The 13,604-nt window shown below is 36.3% G+C and overlaps 1 protein-coding gene and 1 long non-coding RNA gene across 2 annotated transcripts in view; both read left to right on the top strand.

The window, feature by feature from the left end:
- The window catches only part of LOC115220010 (ATP-binding cassette sub-family B member 7, mitochondrial), a 52,880-nt gene extending 48,804 nt beyond the window's left edge, over positions 1-4,076 (top strand). The window contains exon 15 of the mRNA XM_029790311.2: positions 1,563-4,076. Within this exon, the coding sequence (XP_029646171.1) occupies positions 1,563-1,814 (252 nt within the window). The 3' untranslated portion in view covers positions 1,815-4,076. The remainder of the gene's footprint in view (positions 1-1,562) is intronic.
- Positions 4,077-10,106: 6,030 nt separating this feature from the next.
- On the top strand, positions 10,107-11,944 carry LOC118766350. Its single transcript, XR_005002286.1, has 2 exons — positions 10,107-10,600; positions 10,844-11,944. It is a non-coding gene; the product is annotated as an uncharacterized LOC118766350 (long non-coding RNA).
- The last annotated feature ends 1,660 nt before the right edge of the window (positions 11,945-13,604 follow it).

Below are 13,604 nucleotides of genomic sequence, written 5' to 3'. Positions count from 1 at the left end.
TCCCCAGTCACCCCGCAAGCCATTAAAAAATCAATAGAAGTGACTTTTTTGTGATTTTTCTATCCAAACCCAATCAAAATGCCCGAAACTGTTATACGCCAATTGAATGCCAGCTAGCTGTATGTGATTGGTCGGAGATTTGGACAGTACTCGCGTGTATGTATGCATGCACTAGCACAATGACCTGGCGTTGCCAGGTCATAGTGCTAGTATATATATATATATATATGTATATATATATATGTATATATATATATATGTATATATATATATATATATATATATATATATATATATAATATATATATGTATGTATGTATGTATGTATGTATGTATGTATAGTTATTAGTGAGAGATTATCAGTCTGGGCAAAATAATTTATGCGCTCTCTGTTAGTATACCGGGCTAACAATATTGTTTAGATTAGTAAAGAACTGCACATACTCTTGTGGTAGGGTCTGAGGTTTTAGTTCATCACCATTCTACATTGTAAAGCTATGGCTGTGTCCCACATAGATATTTATAAAAATATATACATATATATATATATATATATATATATATTTTTGTTTGTTCATTTTTCCATCCATTTTGCCATGCTATCATCGGTTGGATGGATATTTATTGTTGAGTTATTATTTTACACCTGGATGCCCTTCCTGTCACTAATCCTTATCTGTTATACAAGTAAGGGATTTTTCTTTTCATTCTACTTCTCTACAAAAGACCTGAGTTATAGGATGATTTTTTACACTATGTCACCATTTTTACTCCCCAACCACATGATACCGGGTTCAGTCCCATTGCATGGCACCTTCAGCAAATGTCTTCTACTATAGCTTTGGGCCAACCAAAGCTTTGTGGGTGTATTGGTAGACAGAAACTGAAAGCAGCCCATCATATATATATATATATATATATATATATATATATATATATATATACTCCACTCACAGAGTGGTTGGCATTAGGAAGGGCATCCAGCTGTAGAAACACTGCCAGATCAGACTGGAGCCTGGTGCAGCCTCCTGGCTTCCCAGACCCTGGTCGAACTGTCCAACCCATGCTAGCATGGAAAACGGATGTTAAATGATGATGATGATATGTGTGTGTGTGTGTGTATGTATGCATATCTTTATCTGTTCCCACCACCACTTGATCACTAGTGTTAGTGTGTTTACATCCCCGTAACTTAGCAGTTCAGCAAAAGAGACCAACAGAATAAGTACTGGGGTCGATATATTCAACTAAAAATTCTTCAAGGCAGTGCCCCAGCATGGCTGCAGTCTAATGACTGAATCAAGTAAAAGATAAAAGTTACACACACACACATATTCCACAAAATACAAAAGTTATGAGGTGTTTAAACCAGAATTCCGCAGAGTTTTATTGGCCTCTAAACAATAAAAGATAAAGTTAATTTTGGTAAGGAATAAAACCACAGTTTCAGAGTTTATCAGCTAGAATCTCTCTATCTCCCACTCTCTCTCTATCTTTATCTATCTATCTTTCTGTCTCACTCTAATTGATATTCACATACTTTTATTTTCCTCTTTTTCCAGAATATCCTGAGGGCTTTGAAAAAGATTGCAGAAGGACGTACAACAATTGTTATTGCTCACCGCCTCTCCACTGTAACTGATGCAGATGAGATTTTAGTGTTGGACAAAGGGACCATCATTGAAAGGGGCACACACCAACACCTATTAAACCAACCGAACTCTATGTATTTGTCCATGTGGCTCCGTCAGTCCATGAATCAAGACGATTATGAGGAATTGATCAAAAGTCATGATCAGAAAAACAACTCATAGGGGACTATGAAGACTGGTTGGCATTTCTGAAAGATCTAACCAAAGAAAATGATTGAGTCTAAGAAAACTTATGATTAGAATGTTTTGAGAAAAATCTGTTGGTAAAGTTCACAAATAGAATAAGTCTGTGTGCTGTCGTGTAAAGTGCATTTTAATGTTTCAGATCAGGTTTTTTTTTAAACTTGAAAACAAAAGGCCATCCAGCAAACGTTTCTTGGTTTCTTCTTTGATGAAGTCTTGATCAAGATCCTGCTCAAAATGTTAGAATTCAATTTTCCGAGCAGCACTTGACATCTATATATATATATATTTGTTTTTAACCATTCCACACAGTCTGTTGCTGCTGGACCTGGTGGTACTATGTGATCATGCTGCTACATTTATTAACTCTTCTGGCTATAACTTTGTTGTCAGTGTCTTAACCTTTTATCTTCTTTCATAAATGCTGTCAGCACTGTAAACTCTGTAGTCAGAAATTACGCCTTTCAAAGTTCACAGCAGCTGATTGCACTGTGTCTAATTGCTACTATTGCTTCTGTTAGTAATCCTACTGCCATACTATTTTAAATGTAAAATAACTTTTTTAATGTAAAATATCTAATCATCAGTGAGTTAACCTTTCCAGAGCTCACAAATTCTGTTGGCATCAAATCCCCTGCATAGAACTGCTTCAGTTATAGATGCTACTGTCAGTGTGTTAATCCTTCCATAGTCCACAGCCATGCTGTGGACTATGTCAAGGCTAACTTTCTTCAAAGCATATCATGTTCCTAATAGGTTAATTCTTTCATAGTCTACTACATATAAGTGGAATAAGTTAGCTGTGAGAGGGTGATTAGCTTCTGTAGACAACTCCCAAGCACCCTCCGGACCCATAGTTTGACATTTTAACTTGTCAGGCAACTTCTTTCTGCCTCTTCTACTTTCACTTCAGGTTGACCATTGCCCTGTAAGTGAAATTTGACAGAAAGAAACTGTATGGAAGTCTGCTGTATGTGTGTCTTCACATTGATGCTGCTTTGGGCAACAGCACTAATAATTTTACTCTAGACACAATCTTAGCTGCTAGGACCCCTTTTTTTCTTCTTGTTGATCTGCCACTCTTCAACCTATTTAGAATCTCCCAGTTTATGGAGTAACCTTACAATCCCTATTTTAGTTATTACAGCATTTTATTGTACATATAAATTTAAGCAATACCACAAAACCCACTCAATTCTTCTCTCCCTTAACTAATGCCTCACTCTATTAACCAACTCCCTAACTCACTGCTACTATTATTCCCCCATCATTTGCTGAAACTACAAGACTACGGTGCTACACTTTATTGCAATAACAATAGCAGCCAATTCTTAGTCTGCTCCTTTTCAGCACACATATCATTACATTCTTCCTCCAAAAGACTTTACTCAAAATGTCCTATTTCCCTTCTTCTTTCACATCACTAACTTGTTCCACTTTGTCAACCTTTTGTACTTAATTTTTGCCAACATTTACCATCATGAACTTCCTTAGATTTTACCGTTTTATTGTATGTTGCAATTTTATGGGTGAAGTCTTTTGTCTGACAAATTAATTTCTTAGACTTTTAAAGGGCTCCTCCATAGAATTGCTATACATAGTCTTAGGCCAAATTTGTTCCTTGGGTTTTTAACACCAATCTCTGAACAGCAAAGTTTATTGTGTTTTACATTAGGAAGAGAGTCATGTTATCCATTAAGCACTCAAAACACACACATGCACATGCAAAGATGCATTCACTCTTGTGTGTTATGAAGTGATGGATTGTCATCACTCTTCAGAGACCTGATCATTGACTCTGAGAAAAGAAATTTTGTCAATGACCAAGATGCAGGTGTATGATAAAATATTTTTACCCTTTAGAGTACACAATTTCTATAAAGAGAATCAAATGAAATTGTTGAGTGTAACAATTTTAAAGTTTTTTTTTATTGTTTGTCATCACTTTTCCACAATGTAATTTAGTTTCAAACAAGTACAAAAACAAATCAATTTTATATGTCTTTAATAATTCTGTATATAATTTCTGCTGCTAATGTGTTAAAATGGTTGTAGGAAATACAGTGATAGTGTGTGTGTCAAAATTAACAGTAAAAAGAAAAGGCAAATTTAGATGTAAATGTCTGTTAGAACTGGATGTATTTAATAATGGCTTGTACATATAACTTATTTTACCTGTAAATTCTATCAATGAATAAACATGAAAAGGGGGACAGATTATAAAAAATATTTAAAAAAACAAAAGAGATTCTTCAACCTGAGATATTTTGTTGAAGATAAAACCAAAATAGGTGTTTGGTAGAATCTACTAAAAGTTCTCTGTTTGAAAATATTAAGCATGATCATGTAAAATCACAAGTCTATCCAATTTTTATAGAGAGGGAGGTATGTTTAAAGTGGTGTATTTATCATCGCATTACTATATATATATAGTAACAAGCTGAGGAAAAGAAATCCTTCAAAGGGGTGTGTTAAACATCCAATTCACTGGTACTTCAGTTGGATACCACATTAATGTTGGTATAATTCAATTATAAAGATAAATTAATTAGATATAGAGATATTCAATTGACAATCCAATAATTTATTTATATTTCAATATTACATGAAATACTGTGAATATAATAGATAACATAACATAATATTATATAACATAAATAATTATAAAAACCATAAGTCACTTTATATATAATGGTACAGATTATGTATATCAAAAAAAATATATATAAGTCAAAGCAATTTGTTGACCTTTTATGGTTTTTATAATTATTTATTTTATATAATATCATGTTATGCTATATATTATATTCATAGTATTTAATGTAATCATCATCATCATCATCATCATATTGTAATATAAGTAAATTATTGGATTGTCAATTGAATATCTCTATATCTAATTTGTCTTTACATATATATTATTATTATTATTATCATTATTGACCACACATGCTCAATGTATGTGTTTTGTTTGTTCACTGGTTAAATCACCCAGTGCTATGAGGGAATCATCCCCGAAGCAGTGAACAAGCACATGAATTGCATATGTATGGTTGATAATATTTACAACATTAGTGCTGCTTTTATATATATATACACACACACACAGACACACACTGCCATATCTATACATAACATATATACACTGCCATTAAATATACAGGTGCAGGCATGGTTGAGTGGTTAAGGAGTGTGCTTTGCAATCATATGGTTCTGGTTTTGAATCCACTACATGGCACATTTGCCAAGTGTCTTCTACTTTCACTTCAGGTTGACCATTGCCCTGTAAGTGAAATTTGACAGAAAGAAACTGTATGGAAGTCTGCTGTATGTGTGTGTGTGTGTGTCTTCACATTGACACTGCTTTGGGCAACAGTAACGTTCTTTATGCCCCATAGCTTGGTGCTCTGACACACAAAGATGTGGCCTAAAATATCTTACTTGTAAGCAAGTCAGAGTTGGTATCAGGAAGAGCATCCGACTGTAGAATGGTTCTTCAAGAAGTCACATCCAGCCCCATGACAATGGGCAAAAAGCATGTGTAAAAGTGAAATGTTCTAAAAATTCGTCAGATTTAACAACTGCACATTATTCCTGGAGACTATTGGTGATGAAGTAAATTGTTTTTACACACTGTTTGGAAGCCTCTCATCTATGTTTAACCATATTTACACTGCTTTACCTCCTTTTTTTTTTTATAATATAACACTATATATATAGGGGATGTACTTGCATAGCAAGTGATTTGATCTGAGATCGTGTGCTGAAATGAAAACAATTGCAGCGTGGAAGGTGTTTATAAGCCATTTAAGTTTAATTTGTCAAAATATTTTCGTCGCTTTAAGACAGCAACATGTTTACTGACGAAAATCCGTGCTGCTTTTAATATATATATATATATATATATATATATATATATATATGTGTGTGTGTGTGTGTGTGTGTGTGTGTATTCACACATGCAGATATATACATGCATTACATACACACACACATACATACATATATGAATCTTTTACTTTTTACTTGTTTCAGTCATTAGACTTGAGGAATTTTAGTCAAACTAATTGGCTCCAGTACTTATTTTCTTTTTAAACCTATGCTTATTCTATCAGTGACTTTTGCTGTACTGCTAAGTTATAGGGATGTCAATGTACCAACACTGGTTGTCAAGTAGTGGTGGAGACACACACACACACACACAGATATATATATATATATATATACAACAAACTTCTTTTAGTTTCTTTACCAGATCCACTCACAAGGATTTGATTGGTCCGGTGGCACGTAAAAAGCACCCACTACACTCACGGAGTGGTTGGCGTTAGGAAGGGCATCCAGCTGTAGAAACACTGCCAGATCAAACTGGAGCCTAGCGCAGCCTCCTTGCTTCCCAGACCCCGGTCGAACCGTCCAACCCATGCTAGCATGGAAAACGGACGTTAAACGATGATGATAATGATGATGAAGACTATAGTGGAAGACACCCAAGATGCCACGCAGTGGGACTGAACCCGGAACCATGTGGTTGGGAAGCAAACTTCTTACCACACAGCCATGCCTGTACCTATATATATATATATATATGAACAGAATCTTTCTCTCTCAAGCCTACAGGCCCATTAAGCTGGAGCTTAACCCAGTTACCATTGGCATTTAAGTGAGAAAGAGTACTGGACTCCTCCCTAAATATGAATGAAGTCCATCATGGGATTAATCCAGCTATTACGGGTACTTGTTTTTATCTCAGTGGATTGAAGCAATGTGAAATGAAATGACTTGCTCAAGGACACATTTCTCTGTCCAGTCTGAGAACTGAGCTCATAGCTAAATGATCATAAGACTGGCACCCAAACCACACCATTATATATATATATAAACAGGGTGTTCAAAAAGTCTCTCTGCATTAAGTATGTAATGGTCTTTAGGCGTTTCTTGTACACTGATCCTTTACTTGCTCCCCAGAAAAAAAATGTCTGGCGGTGTTAAATCAGATGATCTTGGTGGCCAAAGTCCTTTCGAAATAATCCGTTCACCGAACGACTCTTGAAGTAGCGCCATAGTGCTGCACAGGATGAAAAAAATTCACTGCAGAGAGACTTTTTGAACACCCTGTGTGTGTATACGTTTATGTATATATATTTATGTATATAATACCATCATATGTAATTGTGATATAATTGTATATCTACAGTACTTTAGTTATTACCTCATGTATGCACTGCTGTTGCTCAAGCCAACAAACAAACTTCTTCGTGGTCACTCAGTGTGCTAAAAATAGCAAGCAAATCTCTCAAATCACATTCTGTTTTGGGGGGGTAAAGTAATAAACATATGAGATAATGTGATCTTACATATCCCTAAAATGACAAGTTAGTTAGGGCTAAAATGTCTTTGATCATAGATCTGCTTGACGAAGGCTGAGCGGGGACTAAACAACAATGGTCATATATATATATATATATATATAAAGCACCCACTACACTCATGGAGTGGTTGGCGTTAGGAAGGGCATCCAGCCGTAGAAACATTGCCAGATCAGACTGGGCCTGGTGCAGCCTTCTAGCTTCCCAGACCCCAGTTGAACCGTCCAACCCATGCCAGCATGGAAAGCGGACGCTAAACGATGATGATGATATATATTTATGTATATTGATATGTATTTACTTTTGGCTTTTAGTATATATATCTTGAAATGGCACAAAATGCTGGGAAGAAAATTACAGGAAGTGGAACTTACAAACTGATACATGCTGTTAAATATAAGTTATCTCGCTCTTTGCCAGCTCCGTCTGGCACCTGTGCGGGTGGCACGTAAAAAGCACCCACTACACTCACAGAGTGGTTGGCGTTAGGAAGGACATCCAGCCGTAGAAACACTGCCAGATCAGACTGAGCCTGATGCAGCCTTCTGGCTTCACAGACCCCAGTTGAACCGTCCAACCCATGCTAGCATGGAAAGCGGACGCTAAATGATGATGATGTGTACCGTTGGTGATTTTTTTTTTTCCTCTGTCTTCCCTTCTCCTATGTTTCCGACAAAGAGCTCCGCTCAAAACGTTAAACCCTCCTTCTTTCCTGAGCGTCCAATAATACTATATTTGTTCCACGTCCTCGCGTTGTTGTGTTTTTTTGTGCTTTCATGTTTGGATTAACTATATATATATATATATATATATATATATATATATATATATATATATATATATATATATGCTCTTGTCATTTATAGTACTGTATTAAATGGACTATGTCCACACTGTCATATCTATAAAGGTTTACCTTGGTATTTCAAATGAAAAAATAGATTTTGATCCCACTTCCTTCCAATTTCTTTACTCTTCTTAGTAGTTTTTGATAATTTTTATAAAGAAATTTATTTCTCTTTCTTCTGTGGCAGCTACTGAGGAACTTTTCTTATTCATCTCCATTTATTTTTACCGTGTTTCGATAAACTATATTTTTATAGCTAGATTTCACTTTTCAAATTTCACTCCAGAAATTTGGTAGGAGAGGGTTAGTCAATAATATCAACCCCTGTACTTGGCCGGTACTTTATTTTATTGAGCTTGGAAGAGGCAGTTGATCTGAGCAGGATTTGAAATTGGAATTGTAAAAAGCCATGATTAAACACAGCAAGGCAGGCAGTTTATCCAACACCAACAATTCTGGTTATTCATTGCCCTAATAATAATGATTTCTTTTACTAATAGAAATAATAATATTGTCTTTTTCATTATGCACAAAGTTCGTTTTTATATATAATATAATGAAATTATTGTATACAGTGCTCAGGTGCACCACAACTTGTCAAAAGTGTGTAATAAAGTGTATGCAGTAATGTACAAATGTCTGGAAAGCAAACAGTGTATGAATCAGATACATGCTTGTATGTGTATGGAGGGGAGAAAATCAGGTGTAGTGTTGGCGAATCTCAGGAAGCATGGAAGTTTTGAAGGATGCAGTGCTCCGATAACTAACAACTGAACTGATGCCGGCAGTTTGTTCCATGCTTCAGCAACTCTTAGCTTGAAAAAATGTTTCCTGAAGTCATGGGAGCTGTGCTGTTTGCTGACTTTGCAAACATGTCCACGGGTGTTAGACAGGTGGAGTTTGAAAAGGTGCTCAGAGTTATTGTAGCACATGTGACTGAAACTGATACTAATATATTACAAGTGTTCCTAAGGTGGCGAGCTGGTAGAATTGTTGGCATGCCAGGCAAAATGCTTAGCAGCATTTCGTCCATCTTTACGTTCTGGGTTCAAATTCTGCCAAAGTCAACTTTCCCTTTCATCCTTCCAAGGTTGATAAAATAAGTACCAGTTAAGCACTGGGCTCAGTATAATTAACTTATCTCTCCCCCCAAAATTCCTGGTCTTGTGCCAAAATTTGAAACCAAAATATTACTGGTTTTTTCAGCACAGGCCAATATATTAGTCGTACCTGTGCCCAGGTCAACTCTTTCTTTCACTCTCCAGGGGTCAATGTTACAGATGGCCTGGGCAAATTTCTCTCACAGAACCAAGGGGATCAAGTTATATAATGTAGAGTATTCTACTAGAATATCTTGCATTGTGATAAATCTTTCCATCACTCTACCACCACCTCTACATTTTGTCCAACCCTGTTTGCTAATGTGTAATTTCTGCTGTAACTTTTGTTAATTTGAATTCATTCACATTTTATTGTTGTGTGTCACAGATGTTATGTGCACTCTATGGATAATTAAACCAAATTGCTTGTGCAGCATGCTAATCTAATTAAAAACAAACTAATTATTTTTATATGCTAATATTTAATGGAGAATGAAAAGGAAAATAGTTCTTTTTTTTTTCTCCCCTCTGAAATTTATTTCTAATTTATTGTAGATATATTGTTTAGATTTTGTTTTTATTTATTGGTTAGCTTCAGACAGGTTTCTTTGAGCAGGCCTATTGAGTTGGAGATAGACAACAGTTTATTCATTTGGAGATTGCTAATTGAATGGAACATTTGATCAGCTTTGCAATCATGTATCTTTTATTTGCTAATTTAAGATATAATATATATCGTCTCCATATATGTTGCTTTCAAATTTTGGTTGAAGACCAGCAATTTTGGGGGAGGGGGGCAAGTTGATTACATTGACCCCAGTGTTCAACTGGTACTTATTTTATTGACCCTGAAAGGATGGGAGACAAAGTTGACCTTGGCGGAATTTGAACTCGGAACATTAAGTCAAAAGAAATATCACAAAGCATTTCAGTTTTTTTGCCTGTAGTAGAAAGGATTATTATTATTATAATAATTAAGATTTTGGTGGATGGCAGAATTGGTAGATAACAAGACAAAATACCTTGTATTTAGTTATTTAGTATTTACTTCTGAGTTCAAATCCTGCTTGGATTAACATTGCTTTGCATTTATCTGATATTGAGAAATTAAGTACGGGGGTTTGCTCTAATTCACTTCCTTGCTGCTAAATTTGTGACCTTGTGACTGTTGTAGAAATTAAGACACATTAGCTAGAAAATACTTGTTTCAAATTTTGGCACAAGGCCAGGATTTTCAGGAGATAGAGGAAAGTGACCTCAGTACTCAAGTAGTATTTATTTTATTGACCCTGAAAGTATAAAATGCAAAGTCAACCTCAGCAGAATTTGAACTCAGAACGTAAAGATGGATGAAATACTACTAAACACTTTGTCTGGTGTGCTAGTGATTCTACCAGCTTGCCACCTTAAGCATAGCTAGAAATATTAGCAAATTAAGGCAGTGAGCTGGTAGAAACGTTAGCACGCTGGGCAAACTGCTTAGCGGTATTTCGTCTGCCGCTATGTTCTGAGTTCAAATTCCGCCGAGGTCGACTTTGCCTTTCATCCTTACGGGGTCGATAAATTAAGTACCAGTTATGCACTGGGGTCGATGTAATCGACTTAATTCCTTTGTCTGTCCTTGTTTGTCATCTCTGTGTTTAGCTCCTTGTGGGCAATAAAGAAATAAGAAATATTAGCATATTACTGTAGTTGAGGAAACCAATCTCAGATGGAGAAAAAACAAAGTTGAATTAAAAACATAAAAGAATTTATACAAGACGTTTTGTGTGTCACTCACCAATTCTAGTCATCCATCAGCCTGTGTTAGAAAGCGATGTTAGATTACAGTAAGTCAGAAGTGATCTCATGATGATTCTACTTCACAACTTTCAATAACAGGTTGTGGTCATATAACTTATCTTTGAACTGGAAAAAAAATCATGAATGTCACACAATCTCTCTCAGTTTCCATTCTCTAACACCCTGAAACAAGTTGTGCTGTATAATGACTGTGTGTGAAACTTTCTGATTTTAAAATATTTTTAGAAAAACAAATGAGAGTGGAAAAGCTTTATCTCTCTCCTTTCTCTCAAAGAAAGTTCTACGATTAGTAGGTGAATAGAGCCAATTTAGCCTTTGTAATGGTATTTGGTGCCAGTACCATAGAGTGGTTGTAATTTCCTAGCAAGTGAGTGATGCAAGTTCAGTCCCTAGTTGAACTATAATACTTTCAGTCACTAATAATACCAGCACCTGATAGTATTCAAAAGACATGGAGATGAACAGTGTACAGTACATTGACTTATCACTGAACATACTACACAGAGATGAAATATTCTGTAGTAATCCAACAGCCTGTTAAGGGTTATAAAGTGTTTTTTAAAATGCGTTTTGCTTGATGTAATTCTGATGCTGACTAAGGTATATGACCTAGACTAGAAGTCCAGGTAAACCACACTAGTAGTTCATACCAAACTTTTTGATGGTTCCAGAATGGGTTTTGTCCTGCTGTTATTGCACAATGTAATTAAAGGAATTTATGTTTGGTGATCTATAACATTTTACTCCTAAATTTTGTGAACACCTTTCCGAGAAAGGTTGTCATTGATCTAGACCATTCTAGACTGTTCTACTAGTGTGTTTTTTGTAACAATGATTTCAGATCTTGACAGTTGTCATGGTAATGGAAAAACAGTAGCAATTTGTTGTTGATATTTTGTTAGTTTTTATTTGTTAATTTTTTAAAAAATAAAATGTTATTTATTTCTATACATCAAGGACCTTGAGACTAATAAACAAATTATCATTGTTTTTGATGTTGTTATTTTTTTTTCCTTCTCCAAAATAGTGGCATGGCAAAAATAGTGTAACACCAATGTTTCCTTGCTGGATTTTTGCCTGTCTGTTAAGGCAGCGAGCTGGCAGAAACTTTAGCACGCCAGGCGAAATGCTTAGCGGTATTTCGTCTGAGTTCAAATTCCGCCGAAGTCGACTTTGCCTTTCATCCTTTCGGGGTCAATTAAATAAGTACCAGTTACGCACTGGGGTCGATATAATCGACTTAATGCATTTGTCTGTCCTTGTTTGTTCCCTCTATGTTTAGCCCCTTGTGGGCAATAAAGAAATAAGATTTTCGTCTGTCTCTTTGTATTTTGATAAAATAAGTATCAAAGCAAAACACATACATTGTAATTCATCACTGAATTTAATAGCACCATCCGTTCGTGTCCGTTGCCAGCCTCGCCTGGCCCCCGTGCCGGTGGCACCTAAAAGCACCATCCGTTCGTGTCCGTTGCCAGCCTCGCCTGGCCCCCGTGCCGGTGGCACGTAAAAACACCATCCATTCGTGGCCGTTTGCCAGCTCTGTCTGGCACCTGTGCAGGTGGCACGTAAAAAGCACACACTACACTCACGGAGTGGTTGGTGTTAGGAAGGGCATCCAGCCGTAGAAACACTGCCAAATCTGACTGGGCCTGATGAAGCCTTCCGGCTTCACAGACCCCAGTTAAACCGTCCAACCCATGCTAGCATGGAAAACGGACGCTAAATGATGATGATGATGATGATGATGATGATGTATTTATTGTCACAGCATACCAGCAAATAGTTTCTACACTATTATATACAGTCATAGACTGGTTTTTCAATTCGTCTGTCTCCTGTTTTGATCAAAATACGTATCAATTACATACTGGGTTAATTCATCATCATCATCATTATCATTTTAATTACCAGTTTCTCATGCTTGCATGGGTCGGGTGAAGTTTATTGCAGCCGATTTTATACTGCTGGATGCCCTTCCTGTCACCAACCCTTACCTGTCTCCAAGTTAAGATTTCCTCAAGGCCAGACATGTTCTCACAGAATATTGGAAATAAATGAAACTGCTGACATGACAGTCACACTAATTGTTTACCTATGGACCCCTTTGATTACTATTTTACTCTAGTAGACCCCCATAGCCATTTGGCATTTAAATACTAGTTTTATAGATCATGAGTGGCTGTGTGGTAAGTAACTGTCTTACAAACCACATGGTTCTGAGTTCAGTCCCACTGCATGGCACCTTGGGCAAGTGTCTTCTACTATTGCCTTGGTCCGACCAAAGCCTTGTGAGTGGATTTCGTAGATGGAAACTGAAAGAAGCCCGTCGTATATATGTATGTATGTGTGTGTGTATATATTTGTGTGTCTGTGTTTGTCCCTGCAACATCCCTGCAACCAACTGATGCTGGTGTGTTTATGTTCCCTGTAAATTAGTGGTTCGGCAAAAGAGACTGATAGAATAACTACTAGGCTTACAAGGAATAAGTCCTGGGTGCGATTTGCTTGACTTAAAGGCGGTGCTCCAGCATGGCCAGTCAAATTACTGAAACAAGTAAAAGACAGAGAATAAAGAGTATTAAGTTGTGTAGATTGAACTATGTAGAATGTTAGAGAAAGAAATCTTGCTATTTCTTGCAATAAATAC

This window comes from Octopus sinensis, linkage group LG15, assembly GCF_006345805.1.
Source record: "Octopus sinensis linkage group LG15, ASM634580v1, whole genome shotgun sequence".
NCBI lineage: Eukaryota > Metazoa > Mollusca > Cephalopoda > Octopoda > Octopodidae > Octopus > Octopus sinensis.
This window is presented reverse-complemented; position numbering and strand designations above follow the sequence as displayed.